General features: G+C 40.9%; 1 protein-coding gene across 3 annotated transcripts in view; it reads left to right on the forward strand.

Annotated features, from left to right (window-relative positions):
• The window catches only part of PIK3R4 (phosphoinositide-3-kinase regulatory subunit 4), an 86384-nt gene that overhangs the window by 22030 nt on the left and 50971 nt on the right, over positions 1–13383 (forward strand). For all 3 annotated transcript variants that reach the window (XM_027549069.1, XM_027549083.1, XM_027549073.1), the window contains exon 7: positions 5037–5210. In XM_027549069.1, the coding sequence (XP_027404870.1) occupies positions 5037–5210 (174 nt within the window). The remainder of the gene's footprint in view (positions 1–5036; positions 5211–13383) is intronic.

Below are 13383 nucleotides of genomic sequence, written 5' to 3' on the forward strand. Positions count from 1 at the left end.
GGGTAATTGCTTTACAGAATTTTGTTGTTTTCTGTTGAACATCAACATGAATCAGCCATAGGTATACATATGTCCCCTCCCTCTTGAACCTCACTCCCGTCTCCCTCCCCACCCACCCCTCTAGGTTGATACAGAGCCCCTGTTTGAGTTCCCTGCGTCATACAGCGAATTCCCATTGTCTGTCTATCCGGGAGTTGGTGATGGACAGGGAGGCCTGGCATGCTGCAATTCATGGGGTTGCGAGGAGTCGGACACGACTGAGCGACTGAACTGAATTGAATGAAAGTTTCCATGTTACTCTCTCCATACATCTCACCCACTCCCCCCAACCCACCCCATAAGTCTGTTCTCTATGTCTGTTTTTCCATCACTGCCCTACAAATAAACTCATTGGTACCATCTTTCTAGATTCCATATATATGCTTTAATAAATTATATTTATCTTTCTCTTTCTGACTGACTTCTCTCCATATAATAGGCTCTAGGTTCATCCACCTTATTAGAACTGACTCAATTGTGTTCCTTTTTATGGCTGAGTAATATTCCATTATCACACACACATACCACAGCTGCTTTATCCATTCACCTGTCGATGGACATCTAGGTTGCTTCCATGTTCTAGCTATTGTAAATAGTGCTTCAGTGAACACTGGGGTACATGTGTCTTTTCAATTTTGTTTTCCTCAGGGTATATGCCTAGGAGTGAGAGTACTGCATCATATGATGTTTTTATCCCTAGTTTTTTTAAAGAAATCTCCATACCGTCTTCCATAGTGGCTGTATCCGTTACATTCCCACCAACAGTGCAAGAGCGTTCCCTTTTCTCCACACCCTCTGCAGCATTTATTGTTTGTAGACTTCTTGCTGATGGCCATTCTGACCAGTGTGAGGTGGATATCTCATTGTAGTTTTGATTTGAATTTCTCTAATAATCACTTGGTAGTGTCTGACTCTTTGTGACCCTATGGATTGTAGCCTGCCAGAGCCCTCAGTCTGTGGAATTCTCTAAGCAAGAATACTGGAGTGGGTTGCTATTCCCTCCTCCAGGGGATTTTCCAGTCCAGGGATCAAACCTGGGTCTCCTGCCTTGCAGGCAGATTCTTTACCATCTGAGCTACCTGGGGAAATAATAAGTGATGCTGAGCATCCTTTCATGTGTTTGCTGGGCATCTGTATGTCTTTGGAGAAATGTCTGTTTAGATCTTCTCCCACTTTTTGATTGGGTTGTTTGTTTTTCTGGTATTGACTTGCATGAGCTCCTTATATGTTTTAGAAATTAATCCTTTGTCAGTTGTTTCATTTGCTGTTATTTTCTCCCATTCTGAGCATTGTCTTTTCACCTTGGCTTGTAGCTTCCTTTGCTGTGCAAAAGCTTTTAAGTTTATTTAGGTCCCACATGTTTATTTTTGTTTTTGTTTCCTTACTCTAGAAGGTGGGTCGTAGAAGGATCTTGCTTTGATTTGGTTGCTCTTGAACACTTGCATCGAGGGTTTAAGAGCAGCCACTCTTGACACCAGATTGCTAGGTTCAAGTTCAGGCTTTGTCACCTACTGATTGTGGTTCTAGGGGAAATCATTCAGTCTTTTGTGTGCCTTTGTATCCCTGTCTGTAAAATGAGGATAACAATATTACTAACCCACTAGTTGTTTTGAAGATAAAATGAATTAACATATGTAATAATGCCTAGCACCTAAGTGCTCTGTATGTATTATATTACTTCTCAGTCCTGTTATTTTTTAAACCTTTATCTAGTAACATGTATATTCTAAACATTTTCTCATGTTATTAAAAATTCTTTGAAACCATAATTTAATAAGTAGAAATATTTTATTATAGTTTTACCAAAATTTAATGAACTGTTCTTTTGAATATTTAGATTGTTTTTACTTTGGTCAACATATATTATACACATCTATTCAGTTTAGTTGCTCAGTCTTGTCCAACTCTTTGCAACCCCATGGACTGCAGCATGCCAGGCTTTCCTGTCCATCACCAACTCCCGGAGCTTACTCAGACTCATGTCCGTTGAGTTGGTGATGCCATCCAACCATCTAATCCTCTGTTGTCCCCTTCTCCTCCCACCTTCAATTATACATCTAACCATTTACATGAATATTTTCTTCTGATTATTTTCTCAGGTTGGGAGTCAGAAATTTTAATTACTGAGTTAAATAATATGAGTATATTTTTAGAACTTGACACATTTTGTAAGCTTTTCAAAGCGATAATATCATTGGTGGGCATTGTTCAATAGTATTGCACAGCCTTCCAGTATGGACTAGGCTTCAATCAGTGTTGATAGCTTAAAATGATGACTTGTTTTGATGTATATTTATTTGCTTATCATTGGAGGTGAAAAAATTCCTCATGTTGATTACCCATTCATATTTCTTACTATGAATTTTTAATCTATTATTCTGGCTCCCATTTTTGGATGGTGTTATGCTTTTCTTATAATTTTTTTGAGCCTTTTATATCTACATTAAAAACAACATTTTATCACTTCTATGGCAAATAATCTTTTCTCAAATAAGTTGACTATAATTTTTTATGTCATTTAAAATAACTTTAGTGTTGTCAATTTATTTGATCTTTTCCTTCTTGTTTTTTTTTTTTTTTACTTTTGCACTTAAATCTTTTTCCATTCCAGAATTAGGTTAATTATACATTGGATGCATGTCTTTTTTTTGTATTAAAGCTTTATTTTTTTTAACGTAGAAGTAAGAATCTGGCCTGCAGTGCAGGAGGCCTGGATTCAATCTCTGGGTTGGGAAGATCCCCTGGAGGAGGGCATGGCAACCCACTCTAGTATTCTTACCTGGAGAATCCCATGGACGGAGGACCCTGGCGGGCTGCACTCCTGGGGTTGCAGAGAGTCAGATACGACTGAGTGACTAAGCACAGCATAGCATGAACTGCTTGATTAATCTTTATTTGGGGCTGTGGTATGAGGTGAAATCTAAATTTTTCTCAGGAATGTAACCAATTTTCCCAACACTATTTACTAAACATTTCATTTATTTTCCATTAATTTGTGAAGCTTCTATTAGTATCTGTTTCATGCATATATCTTTTAGGGTCGCTTTTCTGGGTATCCTATTCCATTGATTTTTTTTTTTTCACTTTGCTACTCAATATTATACTCTCTATAGTTATATTCTAATTATTATATATTTATTAACAACTTTAGTATCTGGTAGAATAAGCTCCTCAAATGTCAGTCTTCCTTTCCAAAATATTTTGAGCTATTTTAGTTTGTTGCACGTTTTAGTTTGTAAAGTTTCTAAATAGAATTCACTGGAATTTTAGACAGTGTTTTTTCTTTTACTACAGAAGAAAATTCTAAAATTCTTTCTCAATTATAAGGGAAACACGCTTCTGCACATTACTCAAAACTTAAGAAGTGATGTGTGACAGGCAGCAGTTGCACTTCGCAGCACGTACCCTGGTGCGTGGTTGTGGTTTGCCGCCTTCAGGTGACTATCGCTATCTTATGTAGTGTTTTCATATTATTCTTTTTAGGAGTATCAGTTTTATACTTTATCTCTTGACTTTTTTCTGTGCCAGATGAAGAGTTAACTCACTCATATCATAATCTGATCCCCCTTGTCCTCTCTGTTTTGAAGTGTTGGTCACTGTGTTCGCAGTGGTTATTTTTAGATTGTTGTTTCTGTAACTTTAAGTAATTCAGTTGTTTCTTAATTGGCCTTCTGATTTGGACTGCAAAGAATTTTGTGTTTCCCTCCTTCCTCCTTCACTTCCTTCATTCCTTTTTTATCTTTTTCTTTCTTTCTGCTTCTTCTGTTGGTTGCTAATTCAACTAACAATTGCATTTTTATAGTTGATGATATTTAAATTATCTTCTGCTTGTATCTTCTGCTTGTGATTCTGAAAATTCAAAATAAGTTACATGAGTATGTAAATTTTATTGACTTTAGCACCAAGTAGTGGGCAGTATTTATAATTGCTTCACCACAGTTCTGATGCCATGACTCTCTCAGTTGATGAGAAAGTCTGTAGCGTCAAGGTCAATGGATTCTTTCTTCTGTCCTCTGCAAACAACCACATACATAGTACATTGTAATTTATTTCATTTTTACATATGACTTTCTTGAACATTTTTTTTTTTTCATCCTGGAGTTTGACTTTTTTCTTTTCCTTTTAGAGAGAAAATACACCTTCTTCACTCTGTCTATAATATCTAGCTTCTTTCTTCCTAGTTTTATCTATTGCTTGTAATGTCTTCCATTTTTCTTCTTAATAGCATTTTTGAAGTTTATTGACTTTTAGTTTTAATTTGGGCTGATTGATTTCTAGGTCTTTACTAGGTTTTATCCTTTTCCCCCCTTGAATTCTTGGTTTATATCTACCATTTTGTGTTTCTACATTTTCCTCATTTTGTTGGCAAACATCCTCAAGAAACTTTCTTAGAAATGTTTGCATGGGAGGTAACCACGTATAGTTCTTGCATGTCTCATGATGGCTCATTTTTGTATCCTTATTTTATTGACAGTTTGGGTATAACATTTCTTCCATAATCTTGAAGATCTTGCCCTGTTGTGTTCTAGCCTGCATGGGTGCTGAAATGATCATCTGATGCCAGTCTAATTCTACTTCCTTTTTAAGGGATCTGTATTTTCCTTTCTGTAAGCTTATAGGATCTTTTCCCCCTTGGCATCGCAGAATTTCTTGATGATTGGCATTGTGTGGGTCTTTTTTATTTATTGTGCTGGGTAGGAAATGCAGTGTCTCTCTGTGGGTTATTGCTTAATATATTTGGCTTTTGATTCATTTTATTCCCTGGTGGCTCAGTGGTAAAGAAGGTTCAATCCCGGGTCGGGAATGTCCCCTGGAGAAGGAAATGGTAATCCACTCCAGTATTCTTGTCTGGAGAATTCCATGAATACATTCCTGACAGGCTACAGTCCATGGGGTCACAAAGAGTTGAGGACACGACTGAGCAACTAGCACTTTCACTAATAACATTTGTACTTTCAGGTGTAAAACAATCACGTATGGTTGCGTCTCTTTTTCAGGCGTCGCTGCCTATGTTGGCTGGCAGAGCTCCTCAATTCTCAAACCCCTGCTGCAACAAGGTCTTAGTGATGCTGAGGAATTTGTTATTGTGAAAGCTCTTAACGCCCTTACCTGTATGTGTCAATTAGGGCTGCTGCAAAAACCCCATGTCTACGAGTTTGCCAGTGATATTGGTAAGTTTTTGCTTCTTAAAATTAGGATGGGAAAATGAGGGAAAGGTAAGAGAAATATGGGCTTCCCTGTTGGCTCACATGGTAAAGAATCTGCCTGCAGTGCAGGAGACCTGAGTTCGATCACTGGGTTGGGAAGATTCCCTGGGAAAGGGAATGACCACAACTGATTGATAGCATTGTGGAATTTCTAGACAATCTACAGTCAGATTTTCAGCTCTTGGGTCTCTTTTGTGTGTGTGTGCACAAGCGTGCATACCCTCATGCATGCTTATGCCTGCACTCATGTTATATGTGAGTGACAAGCAGGCCACTCACAGGAGCATTGGTTCTCCAGCCCAGGCTGGGAAATACATCTTTGTTTTAATCTGTAGTTAAGTCTTGGTGATCCTGGAAAGATGAAGATTTTTTTTTTTTTTAATACAATGTAGATAAAGTCTTTAACTGCCCTAAGAGTTAGCTTATGTTTTTGGACACTTGATTGTTAGCTATGTTGAGACTGTATGTAGAAGATTGTCTGTGACTTCTGTCATTACACTGATCACCAGTTAAACACTTGCAGTATTGCCATTACTACTGTTAGTAATTTTATTAACCAATGAAAGGATTAATTCCTTGACCTTTATAATAGTTAACCTGTGTTTATCAATTTTAAATTCAGAATAAGAACAGATACATGTGACCCTTTGTAAAAATAAAAATATTAGAAGCTTTTAGTTTTCTTACCACTTCTTTTTAAGGAAGTAACCAGTATGAGATTGCAAGTTGGCTTTGTACTGAGAAAACATGAAATCTTAGACAATTACCTTTTTAGATATAATATTTTATTACTGCTTAATGCTTTGCCAATAAAATTTATAAAAACTCAAAATTAGTTAGATTTGGTTGATAAGTTTTTCTTGAGGCAATCCTTGGAGAAAAAAAGACAAAGAAATTATTATTTTGATTATTTAAATTAGATGGTTAGATAGTAGAGGTATAAAATTTCTAAAACTTTTTATGCATGAATATAGATTTTTAAAAGAAAAAAATTGTGGAGACTTGAGTATATGTAGATTTCTTATTTTATACTCCAATATCTATAATCATTCTTTTAGATTGTAATCCTAATTTGAATTTTTGGAAGATTATGTTAAAAAGAATTTAATAGTGAAGTTTTGAGTGTTGGTAATGTAATCATGATAAAAATCTCTGCTACACTGAAATACTTTTTTGTGTGTAATATACAAAGTACTAAACCTTGAGGGAATCATCTCTCTCTTTTCCTCAGTTTTTAAAGAGCTAATAGCTTGGGAAGCAAAAATTATTAATATAATAAAAGATGTTAGAAGGTCTTTTGAGTTTCTTGTCCTATGTAGTATAAGGCAGATGTAGAAAGCACCACTTTTCATAAGAATATTAAAGAGAAAATGTATCATCCTAACAAATATCTTGCTGCTTGGAATATTTTCCTGCTCAGTTCTCACATCAGTGTTGTTTTTTTTCCTCCTGTGAAAGTGGCATTGCCTTTTAAGGGTCAAATTTTCCTTGCTTTTGACTTTGATATTCTGCATTGTAATGAAAATCCTCTGTATATAAATATGTGCTTGTATATTATAATTTCACATAAATGTATTCCTTCTGTTGCTTATTAGGAAATTGTTTTTGAGATTTACTATAGTAGATAAGTAGCATTTTACTTATCTGCAAAATGGATGTCTGTCAATTTTTAAGCAAAAATTATCATAAAAGATAGTTTTTTACCTCTCTCGTCAAAATCTACCGAGATGTTTTCTGAGTTCTGCTGTTTCTAGTCGGGGTCTTCAAGTATCTTCAGTTTAACGTAAAAGCAATTATCTTGAGGTGTAGAATAAACCCAGCGCGGCACATTGGATTTGGGTTGTTTTGGATGTGGACCTCCCGTGGGACTAGAACTGAAGTTGATACTACCTATGGGGGTGAAGACGAGCCTTGCTGGGAAAAATCAAGCAAATAATCATTTGTTGGCATTTTGAACTGTTTAAAAAAGAAAAACGTTTTTAATAACTTAGAAACACCTACTTACAAAGCAGATGATAAACTGTGTGCATCTCTCTGTTCTGTCTTTAAACTGTGTGTGGCTAGTCTGTTCTAGAGATTCTTGGTGGGAATTGTGCTGGTGGTGGTGATGATCGTGAATGATACTAATCAAGCTTCCCACTTTGAATTTATGAAAACTCACCTTTCCCTCTTGTCCTCGTTTTCTAGTCACCAAGTCATGTCTGAATCTTTGCGACCCCCATGGACTGTAGCCCACCAGGCTCCTCTGTCCATGAGACTTCCCAGGCAAAAATATTGGAGCTCATTGCCATTTGCTTCTCCAGGGATCTTCCCGACCCAGGGATCAAACCTGCGTCTCCTTCCCTGGCAGGCGAGTTCTTCACTGCTGAGCCACCTGTGAAGCCTCTGCCTTTCCCTCCACCTGTCCCCAGAAAACTGGGAGTGTATTGGATGTTTTACGGAAAATCGTCTTGATTCTGTTTTCTTGTATTTGGCATCTTTGAAGTTCTTTGTATCCGTTAGCTGCTTACCGACACAGTAATGCTGTGTGAAAATCAACCACGAGATCTCAGGAAGCGCTTCAGTCAGGTTCTCATCATGCATCTAGGTGTGAGCTCTGTGGGCGGCTCTGCTTCAGGCCTTGCGTCTCCCGGACTGTCTGTGGGGACTGGGATGTATCTGTGCCCTCCTGGGCCCATGTCGGAGGGGCAGCAGCTACCCAGGTGACGTCCTGGGTGGTGGCAGAAGCCTAGCTGTGTTGCGCATTTCGAGCCTCTGTCTGTTACACCTCAGACGTTCCATTGGCTAGAGCAGGTGCTGTGACGGAGACGAGGGGCGGCCGGAGATGGACCCTTTGTGCAGGTGAGCGCCAGGTAAGGGTGTGACTGTAACACAGGTAACACAGAGCACTGGACCGCTGATTCAGCCTCGTCTTCTGCCCAACTTCTGCCAGGTCGTCTTGAATTGAGTTACCTTTTGGAGGTTTTTCAGTGTTCTTCCAGCCCTCATTTTCTTTATTGTCAGAGGGAAACTCCAGCCCTTCCATCGTTGGCTGTCTCAGAAGCTGTAGGGTGTTAATGGAATAACCAAAATCACCTCCATGTGTAGAAGAATTGGAAATGGAAAAACTCTGGAGACAGATACCTTGAACAATTTTTTTCTCTTGCCCTATTTAAGTAATATTAGTACAAAATAGGATTTTTTTTTATCATTTCTTATTTTTTAAATTTATTGTTTATGGAACTGGGCCTGGTTTGTAACGTCATCCAGGTTTCATGTGTGCAGCATTGTATTTCTGCTTCTGTGCACACTGCAGTGTGCTCCCCACCAAAAATCGGGTTTCTGTCCACCATCGTTCAGTTGATCCCCTTTACCCGTCTTGCCCTCCTCCCTGCCCCTCCCTGTCTGGTAACTGTTACGGTGTCCTCTGTATTTATACGCTGCTTTTTTTTTTGGCTGAGTTCATTTATTATTTTTTGTTTGTTTTTTGTGTGCCACACATAAGTGAAATCATATGGTATTTTTCTTTCTCTGTCTGACATATTTAACTTAGCTTAATACACTGAAGGTCCGTCCATGTCGTTGCAAGATTTTGCTTTTTTTATGGCTGATTAACATTCCATCCCATCTTTATTCCAGATCTTCTTTATCCATTGACGGGCACTTAGGTTATTCCCCATCTCGGCTGTTGTAAATAAAGCTGTAATGAGCATAGGGGTGCATACATCTTTTTGAATTAATGTTTTATTGTTCGGATAAGTCACTTACATGTGGCACACCAAACAGCCAGGAATAGCTGGGTCTTATGGGAGTTCTGTTCTCACCTTTCTGAGGAGTCTCCACAGTGTTTTCCATAGTGACTCCTCCAGTCTCCACTTCTGCAGTGTGAAAAAGGTTTCCTTTTCTACACACGCTTTCCAGCACTTGCTGTTTCTCATCTTTTTGATAACAGCCATGCTAAGAGTGTGAGGTGATAGCTCATTGTGATTTTGATTTGCATTTCCCTTATAATCAATGATGGTGAAAATCTTCACGTGTCTGCCAGCCAACTGTATGTCTTCTTTGGAGAAATTCAGCTCCTCTGCCCATTTATTATGCAGGTTGTTGTTTTTTGGCTGTTGAATTGTCTGAGTTCTTTATATATATTGACATTAACCCCTTATCAGCTACAGGCCTTGCAGATAGCTTCTCCCACTCAGTAGGTTGTCTATTCTGTTGACGATTTCTTGTTTTGTGCAGAAGCTTTTTAGTTTGGTGTCGCCCCATTTGTTTATTTTTGTTTCTCTTATCTGAGGAGACATGTCTAAAGATTTTTGCCAAGACTTTTGTCAGAGAGCATGCTGTTTATGTTTTCATTAGTTCCGTTTTTCCAGCACTGTTTAAGAGACTGGCCTTTCTCCATTGTGTTATCATGTGCTCTTGTCCACAAGTGTGGGTTTATTTCTCTCTGGGTGATGCTCTATCCACTGATGTAAGTGGGGTGTTAAAGTCCCCTAGTTCCCCTCTTGGACTTCCCTGGTGGCTCAGACGGTAAAGCATCTGTTTAATGTGAGAGACCTGGGTTTGATCCCTGGGTTGGGAAGATTCCCTGGAGAAGGAAATGGCAACCCACTCCAGTACTCTTGCCTTGAAAATCCCACGGATGGAGGAGCTTGGTGCAGGCTACTATCCATGGGGTCGCAAAGAGTCGGGCACGACTGAGTGACTTCACTCACTTTAGTTCCTCTCTTGCTGTCAGTTCTTCCTTTAGGTCTGATAATGATCGTTTGTATGTTTTGATGCTCCTGAGTTAGCTATGTGTGTGTGTATGTATATATAAATCACTGTTATGTCTTCCTGATGAATTGTCCATTTTATCCTTATATACTGTTCATCTTTGTCTTTGGTTACCTTTTTTGGCTTGAAGCCTGTTTTACTTGATATGAGTATGGATACATTCCTTCTGTTTAGGCTGTAATTTGGAGTCTTCTGTCCCTTCACTTTGAGCCTATGTTTGTCCTTAGAGCCGAGGTAAGTGTCCTGGTGGCAGCATATATAGTTGGGTCTTATTTTTCCTTTTAACCTTTTATCTTGTATCGGGTTATAGCCGATTAGCACTGTTGTGACAGTTTCAGCTGAACAGCAAAGGACTGAGCCATACATAACATGTACCCATTCTCCCTGAACTCCCCTCCCATCCAGGCTGCCACGTGACATTGAGAGAGTTTCATGTGCTATAGGGTAGTTCCCTGTTGGTTATCCATTTCCAGTATAGCAATGTGCACAAATCTACCCCAAGCTCCCCCCCTGTGCCTTCCACCATCCTTCCCCATGGCAACCATAGTTTCATTCTCCAAGTCTGTGAGTCTCTTGCTGCTTTGCAGATCAGTTAATTTGAAACATTTGCTTTTAGGTTCCACATATAAGGGATGTCATGGGCTTCCTTGGTGGCCCCTATGGTAAAGAATCTGCCTGCAATGAGGGAGACCTGGCTTTGGTCCCTGGGTGGGGAAGATCCACTGTAGAAGGGAATGGCCACCCACTCCAGTATTCTTGCCTGGAGAATCCCGTGGACAGAGGAGCCTGACAGGCTACAGTCCATGTGGTTACCATGAGGTTTATATGAAACATCTCATAGGTACATGTGTCTTTTGCAGTTCTGGTTTCTTCAGGGTATATGCCTAGGAGTGGGATTGCTGGGTTATATGGTGGGTTTTTTAAGGAATTTCCATACTGTCTTCCATAGTGGCTCTATCAGTTTACTTTCCCACCAACAGTGCAAGAGGATTCCCTTTTCTCCTCACCCTCTGCAGTATTTATGGTTTGTAGACTTTTTGACGATGGCCATTCTGACCAGTGTGAGGTGATATCTCACTGTAGTTTTGATTTGTAGTTTCCTCTTCATTTATTTATATATATATGACATATATATCATTGGAAGGACTGATGCTGAAGCTGAAACTCCAGTACTTTGGCCACCTGATGCGAACAGCTGACTCATTTGAAAAGACCCTGATGCTGGGAAAGATTGAGGGCAGGAGGAGAAGGGGACGACAGAGGATGAGATGGTTGGATGGCATCACTGACTCGATGGACATGGGTTTGAGTAAACTCCGGGAGTTGGTGATGGACAGGGAGGCCTGGCATGCTGTGGTTCATGCACTCGCAAAGAGTTGGACACGACTGAGCAACTGAACTGAACTGAACTTCATTTATTTGGACTTCTGTGTTTTTAAGTTTGTTCCTTCATTTGTGTAATATTTGTCTGCCTTTTCACGATTGTTTTTTAAACTTAATGTGTTTGAGGTCTCCTTTTCCCAGGCTTCAAGCTTGAATTCTTTCTTCCTTTTGGTTTCTGCCCTCTAAGGTTGGTCCAGTGGTTTGTGTAAGCTTCATATAGGGTGAGATTTGTGCTGAGTTTTTGTTTGTTTGTTTGTTTTTCCTCTGATGGGCAAGGCTGGGTGAGGTGGTGATCCTGTCTGCTGATGATTGGGTTTGTATTTTTGTTTTGTTTGTTGTTCAGATGAGGCATCCTGCATAGGGTGCTGCTGGTGGTTAGGTGATGCTGGGTCTTATATTCAGGTGGTTTCCTGTGTGTGAGTTCTCACTGTTTGATACTCCCTAGGGTTAGTTCTCTGGTTGTCTAGGCTTAAAGTCAGTGCTCCCACTGCAGAGGCTCAGGGCTGGATCTCGCCAGTCCCAGCACAAGGGGCTCCTCGTGTGTTCTTATTCTAGAGACATGGGGTTTAAAGGTTTCAGTTTCAGACACTGGGACCTCCTCAGCGATGACGGTGGTCAGTGTTTTTCTGGTGAATCGGGAGAAAGATTTCCTGTTTTCCTCCGGGGAAGCCTGCCCGCACCTCGCGCACCTTGGCGGGCTCCTTGCAGTCACAGAGGCTGAGCCCTGTGCGGGGCTCCAGAAGACCTCAGAAGATGCCTTCTGACCTTTCGGTGGGATGGTCACTGAAGGGGGTGGTCCTTCTCGGGTGCTGGTGCCATTCTGTTTTCTCAGAGGCGTCCTTGCTCGCTGACAGAGTCATAAACGCAAACAACTTTTTTTGTGTGTGTGTGTGTTTTAGTCTCTTTGGTTAAGTGTTCCTTCTGTTCATTAATTTCATTCCTGAGCTCACTGGACTATCTCTGTGAGTTTTCTTGTGGCTCTTTGAGTTTCCTCATGACAGCTATCTGGAATTCTCTGTCAGATCCCTGTATTCAGTGGCTTTAGTTTCTGGAGATTTTTCATTTCCTTTTTGTGACACAATCTTCCTGCTGTTCTTCAGGGTGCTTGATGAGGGTGTTTCTCTTCCTGTGCCTTGGAAATAGTGAACACTTCTTGATTCTGATTCACCACGCTGGAAGGCAGTAGTCTTTCTCTGCTGTCCGTTAGGTGGCACTATAGCCTAACTTTTAAAGTTCCTTTGTCTGTGCTGCCTCTGGTTATCTTTGGGAGCCCGAGGTTCCCACCCTCTGCTGCCTCGTTAGAGGTGTCGCCCCGCAACCTCCTGGCCGCTCCCGAGCCTCTGGTGGCGGTGTGCCTTGCACTGCCGCTGTTGCTAGCGTCACTGCCCGGGCACCAGGGTAGTGGGCCCTTGGTCACGTGCAGCCCCAGGCACTGCTCTCACAGGAGAGGGGAGGGTGGACAGGAGCTGGGGTCACGGGCCCATCTCTGACCAGTCTGGTGTTGCAAGGTCTGAGGGCTTTGCTGCCGTGGCGGGAGGTGTGGGGGCTGGAGTTGTGGGCGCCTCTGTGACTAGGGGGACGGGGTCCTGGCCCACTGCCGCCCGGTCACCGGAGGCTGTCGGTGCTGCTGCAGAGGAGGCCAGAGCCGTGAGAGCCGCCGCCTCTGGGGCCGCGGCTCAGCTGCTGTGGGCGGAGGGCAGACTGAAGTCACCACTGTGTATTCCCTGGTCCCACCTTCCCTGTTTGCTCCGGTCCCCCCACTTCTATAGATGTCTAGGTAAGTGGAATTCTGCACCTGGTTGTGTTGGGCAGAGGCACCTTTGTTGAGTTTTTGGTGTTGTACTGATTGTAGAGTAAAAAAGGAAGACAAAAGGAGCATCTCACTCCACCATAGTATTGACTTTGTGATGACAGAATTCTTATTTCTCTGTTAGCCTGAATTTCTTATGACGTCAGTATTCTCTAAATGATGATGTCTTTGTATCCTCAGAACTAATAG

This window comes from Bos indicus x Bos taurus, chromosome 1 (genome assembly GCF_003369695.1).
Source record: "Bos indicus x Bos taurus breed Angus x Brahman F1 hybrid chromosome 1, Bos_hybrid_MaternalHap_v2.0, whole genome shotgun sequence".
NCBI lineage: Eukaryota > Metazoa > Chordata > Mammalia > Artiodactyla > Bovidae > Bos > Bos indicus x Bos taurus.